At 36.1% G+C, this 6,347-nt stretch overlaps 1 protein-coding gene across 1 annotated transcript in view; it reads right to left on the bottom strand.

The window, feature by feature from the left end:
- The window catches only part of XRN1 (5'-3' exoribonuclease 1), a 137,081-nt gene that overhangs the window by 32,483 nt on the left and 98,251 nt on the right, over positions 1-6,347 (bottom strand). Inside the window, exon 33 of the mRNA XM_008585628.1 lies at positions 3,170-3,278. Coding sequence (XP_008583850.1) covers positions 3,170-3,278 — 109 coding nt within the window. The remainder of the gene's footprint in view (positions 1-3,169; positions 3,279-6,347) is intronic.

Raw genomic sequence — 6,347 nt, 5'->3', positions numbered from 1 at the left:
AAGGGGATCTTAACCCTTGACTTGGTGTTGTCAGCACCACGCTCACCCAGTGAGCTAACCGGCCATCCCTATATGGGATCTGAACCCGTGGCCTTGGTGTTATCAGGACCACACTCTCCCAAGTGAGCCTAGGGCTGGCCCTGAATTAGGGCTTTTATAAGAAGAGGAAGAGACACCAGAGCTTCCCTTCTCTCTCTGCCACGTGAGGACACACCACAAAGGCTGCTGTCTGCAAGCCAGGAAGAGAGCCCTCCTCAAAACCCGAATCTGCCAACACCCTGATATTGTACTTCCCAGCCTTCAGAACCATGAGAAATAAATGTCTCTTGCTCAAGTCCCCCCAGTCTATGGTATTTTGTTATATCAGTCCAACCGGACTAGAGACAAGTCCCTAAGTAATATGAACAACTGTCAAATGGATATCTGGCCCCCCACCACCTGGCCTCCATGTTTTTGGTAAGAGAACAGAAAGCGGGACCAACACTGGCATCACGAAGGTCAGGACAGATGACAGGGAGGGAATTCACTTGCTCTTTGATCATTCTGGGAAAGTGACTCTGTGGCTTCCAGAGGCATACCTGTGGCAACAAGGCTGATGAGGGCCGGGGACACAAGGCGGACCTAACAGCAGGGTTACTTTATTTTTTATTTATTTATTTATTTTTGTCTTTTTCCGTGTCCGGCAACGGATCGCAACCCTCAGTGTTGCCCCCGTACCGGACCGGGGACCAGCAACGGGATTGCAACCCTTGGTGTTGCTCCCACGCCTTGCTCAGCCAGTGAGCGGGAACCGGTCTGTATGTGGGATCCGAACCCTCGGGCGGGAGCGCCGCCGCGCTTCCCAAGCGGCGCACTATCCAGTGCGCCACCGGGCCGGCCCCGGCATCCAGATTTATAGAAAGAAGTACAACTATTTCTATTTGCAGAAGCCCCCCAAAATTAGGGCTAATAAACAAGTTCAGCAAGGTGGCATGATCAATATACAAAAGTCAGTTTTTGTTCTATAAATAGCAATGAACAATCCAAAAATAAAATTAAGAACACAGTTCCATTGACAATAGCACTAAAAATGATACAATACTTAGGAATAAATTTGACAAAAAATGTATATGACATGTGCACTGAAGACAGTAAGAAATCACTGGAAGAAATTAAAGACCTAAATAATTGGAAAGCTATCCTATATTCATGGATATGAAGACCTAATATTATTAAGACGACAATAAATCAATGCAATCCCTATAACAGTTCAAGCTGCCTTTTTTGCAGAAATAAGATGATCTTAAAATTCATATGAAAATGCAAGTGACACAAACTAGAAAATACTGCCTTGAAAAAGGAAAACAAAGTTGCAGGACTCAAATTTTCTGATTTCAAAACTTATGACAAAGCTACAGTAATCAAGATAGTGTGTTGTTTGCATAAGAACAGGCACACAGAACAGTGGAATGGAACTGAGTCCAGAAATAAACCCATACATAAAATATCAAAATTTTTGACAAGAGTTGCAGGACTCAAATTTTCTGATTTCAAAACTTATGACAAAGCTACAGTAATCAAGATAGTATGTTGTTTGCATAAGAACAGGCACACAGAACAGTGGAATGGAACTGAGTCCAGAAATAAACCCATACATAAAATATCAAAATTTTTGACAAGAGTGCCAAGACTATCCAATGGGGTGTCAAGAGATTCAATGTGGAAATAATAAATAAAATAAAATAATTAAAATAAATTTAACTTAATATTTAATAAGTTAAATAAAATAAATTAAATAAATAAATTAAAAAATAATAAAAGTGGTCTTTTTGATGAATGGTGCTGGGACAACTGGATATCCACATGCAAAAGAATGAGTATGAACACCTACCTTGTACCACATATAAACATTTACTCAAACAACAAAAAAAGAAAAAAATAAACATTTACTCCAAATGGAAAGAGACCTAAATGTAAGAGCTAAAACTATACAACTATTAGAAGAAAAACAGTGTAACCCTTCAGGACCTTGGATTAGGCAATGGTTTCTTAGGTATGATACGTAAAGCATAGGCAACCAAAGAAAAAGTAGAAAAAAATACACAAATTGGATTTCATCAAAATTAAAAACTTTTGTGCTTCAAGAATACCATAAAGAAAGTTAAACAACAACTCACAGAATGGGTGAAAACATTTGCACATCATACATCTGATAAGTGTGTAGTATCTAGAATTTATAAAAAATTCTTACAAATTAAGACTAAAAACACAAACAATCCAATTAAAAAATAAACCAAGGATTTGAACAGACATTTCTCCAAAGATATACAGACAGCCAACAAGCACATGAAGAGATGATCAACATTATTAGCCATTAATGAATCACAAATGAAAATCACAAGGAGATTCCACTTCACACCTACCAGGATGGCTATTATCAAAGAGATGAACAATAAATAATAAGCACTATGGAGAATGTGGAGAAATTGGACCCTCACATATTGCTGGTGCAAATATAAAATGGTACAGTCACTTTGGAAAAAGTTTGGTGGTTCCATCAAAAGTTAAATATACAGTTACCATATGACTCAGTCATTCCACTCATAGGTATATACCCAAGAGAACTGTAAACATATGTTCACACAAAACCTTGTATGAGTACACAGATATTCATAGCAGCATTATTCATTATAGCTCTAAAGAGGAAACAACCCCAATGTCCATCGATGGATGAATGGATAAACAAAATGTAGTATTCATACAATGAAATTTTATTCAGCCATAAAAAGGAATAAGGTGCTGATACATGCTACAACATGGATGAACCTTGAAAACATTATGACAAGTGGATGAAGCCAGTCACAAAAGGTCACATATTTTCTGATTCTGTTTATATGAAAAGTCCACAATAGGTAAATCCATAGAGATAAAAAGTAAATTAGTAGTTGCCAGGGTTCAGAGGAGTGACTGCTAATTGGTATAATGTCTCTTTTTGGGGTGATGAAAATGTTCTAAATTTAGATAGTGGTGTTGGTTGTACAACTCTGTGAAAATATAAAAAAAACCCACTGATTTTTTTACTTTAAAAGAATGAATTTATTTTATGTAAATATATCTCTATAAAGCTTTTTATTTAAAAAAGAAACAAAGCAGATAGCACACAAGTACACCTTTCTAACTTAAAACTTACATTTTCTGTGAGGGTCATGTTTTCTTTGTTGATATTTAACACTGTTGTCATTAAAGCCAGATTTATGATGTTGATTTACTTGACTTATTTCTTGAGGTAGAACTGCATCCTGAAAGTTAAAATTCTTATAAATTAGTTAAATAAAATCTTAATACTATAACTACTTATTTTCCTCAAGTTTTAATAAATAATTACTTCTTAAAAAATAATTATTTTTATAAAGTTTATTGAAAAAACTTAAGTAATACAGAAAAGTATAGAGAATTTTCAAAGCTACCCAAATTCCAACACCAGAAATAACAATCATTAACATAGTGATCTTCACTCCTGATATTTCTATAATATGCATTAGATAGACAGCAAGGTACACAGAAAATAATCAATTTATAAAAATGCTATTTTCAATAGAAAGAGTTAAATCTAAATTTGCTTGAAGTTAATAAATGCAGAAACTAAAGAATATATTAAACTTTAGGTAAATGTTTCTTCACAACAGAAATACTGGTCTCTAAAGATCCCACCAGATTTGTTTCAAAATAATCCCATCTCTGGGGTAGGTGGGGGTGGGAAGTGAATACGGGTTATAGAAAAAACAGGACTGGACATGAGCAAGCTAGGGGATGAGTACCTGGGGGTTTGTTTATACTATTGACTTCATTATATTTAAAATTTTCCATTAAAAAGTTTAAAAAATTTTATCTCTTTTGTCTCTGTCATGAAAGTTGAAGATATTAGCCCACTTATATTCCCTTCCATGTTCTTTCCCCAATATCTGATTTTTATTAATTAATATTTAAATCATCAAGGTTTTTAAATGGTGGAAGTCTTCACTGCCAGATAGCAAGACTGATTATAAAGCTATGGTAACTGAGATAGTTCATACACAGACAGAATTAGCAAAATGGCAATGGGTAGGTTTCATACAATATAAAGATTACATCAGATCCTTTTGTTTTTTGATAGGGAGAGAAAGCCTGAAGGCAAAAAGAGATAATCTGCCACAGTTGAAGCAGCAAGAGGAAGCAAAAGTCGAGGGAGGCTGGAGATGTTCAATACAAATTATTTATTTCACAATTTTGTTTTTTGCAAACCCTATTTATTTTCTTCTGAGCACAGACAAATGAACACTGGATACAAAAGCACATCATGTCCCAGCTGTCAGTGGGCATGCTCCAAAATAGCAATGATATGTACTGGACTGTGAAGGAAGCTCCAATGAGCTCATTTGCACAGAAACATCCAAGACTTTTCAGTCTTTAAGAGTCAAAATGGCATGAGATTTCTATCATCATGGCACAATGGCTGGTGGGGTTTGGGGCTATAGCAGTACATTATTGGAGGTTTTGTCTCTAAGGAAGGGAATGAGAACATTGGGATCAATAGGTATGAAGAAGTATTGCGTGAGCATCTATTACATGCCAGGAATGGTAAGATGCACTTTGCATTCATTATCTTCATTATTATAGCAATGCTAGCACCATAATAATGCTATGGTATACTTTGATTCCATTTTATAGATGAGTAAACTGAGGCTTAAAGTGATAAAGTAATCTTGTCATAGAACTAAGTAACAGGAGAGCTGACATTTGAGCTCTAACTCCAAAACCCATGTTCACAGTACCACTTTAGAGAAAAGGTTGGCCATAAGTTTAATTAGAAAGCAAATATTTTAGTTTTGAGTATAGTTTTTAAGGTTGTTTTATTTGATAACTATTTAAAGCTATTTGTGTTAGTAACTTTGCCCTCTTTTGCCAATAAAAGCTTGAATATTTTTTTTTTATCATGGTGAGTTCTTTTGAATTTGCTCATCAGATGAATACCAGTCTAGGCTACTTATTAATGCTTCATGGATATAAGTGTTATATTTGGTGGCTCATAATTCTTGGAACATATAGGAGATAAAACATGGGAGTATTCAGGTGAAATAAATAATGAAATAGCAATCAAAACCAAGAGTTGCATGCAGAAGATTATGAGGAAATATAACACCAAGTGGTTCTCAAGGAAACAGTCAACTTTGTCAGCGACCTAGGGGGATTTTGGTAATGAGAAAACAAAGGGCATTCTAAGTGGAAGGAACAAAATGAACGTATAACCTGAAATGGGAATCATCCGTTTGTGGGAAAGGGAAAGTAATCAGACCAATCTGACCGGAACAGACTATTTTACCAAATAGTTGGACTTTGTGTGAATTAGGTAAGGTTAGATTATAGAAGGCCTTAGATATTATCTTGAGGAGTTGAAGTTGGATTCCAACATTACTAAACAGGGAGCCCTATACATTCTAGAGTATTACAGCAACACTACTTTACGGCTGGAAAAAACCTCAAAGGTCATCTAAGTCCAATGCCTTCATTTTATACATGAGGCCACAGAAGCCCAGGGAAATAGATTTGTTCAACTGGAGTCACAAAACCTGATTTCCTGATTCTGAGTCCAATACCATACTTATGATGCCACACTTCTTCAGGGGGTAAATTGAGTTCAAACTCAGTAGATACTTTGCTCAATTATGCCTCAGGGCTAACACAGGTAAAAGGGTCTTTAAGAAAGATTAATCAGGCAGTAGTACATAAAAAAAATTGTAAGTGAAAGAGATAAGAAACCGGAAGCATAGAAAGGAGGTTAATCTAAGCCAGGATGACAATCTAAAGTCCACTTGTAGGATTCCAGAGAAGGAGTAGAAAGATTTAAGATGTCATTGCAAAAAAATATTAGAGAGAAAGCAAAAAATTTTGACTCCAAGCTTTTTAGGGAAAAAAAAAGCTTTATAGATTATATGTCTGGGGAAATGGTGGTGTTAGAAATAAGGATAAAAGAAAAAGCTTTATGTGAGATCAATTCTGGGACATTTTGAGGTTGAGATGAGGTGGAGTATCTAGCTATACCTATCTTCTAGAAAGTTGGAGATATTAGATTATATCTTGATTGAGAGATTGGAGATATAGATTAGTGGTACTTAGCAGAGAGGTAAGAGTCAAAGTCATCAGTCAAGCAATAAGGCAAAAGGGAAAAGAAATCTGTTGTTGAGTTTAGGGGAACAGTTCTCAGTGAAAGGTAGGAAGAACAGGAGTTTAAAAAGTTGAACAAATAGGGCCGGCCCAGTGGCGCACTGCGATAGTGTGCCGCTTGGGAAGCGCGGCAGCGCTCCCGCCGAGGGTTCGGATCCCACATACAG

Source organism: Galeopterus variegatus, unplaced genomic scaffold (assembly GCF_000696425.1).
Source record: "Galeopterus variegatus unplaced genomic scaffold, G_variegatus-3.0.2 Scaffold3648, whole genome shotgun sequence".
NCBI lineage: Eukaryota > Metazoa > Chordata > Mammalia > Dermoptera > Cynocephalidae > Galeopterus > Galeopterus variegatus.
Note: the sequence above shows the minus strand (reverse complement) of the source record. Positions and strands in the feature narration are given on the sequence as shown.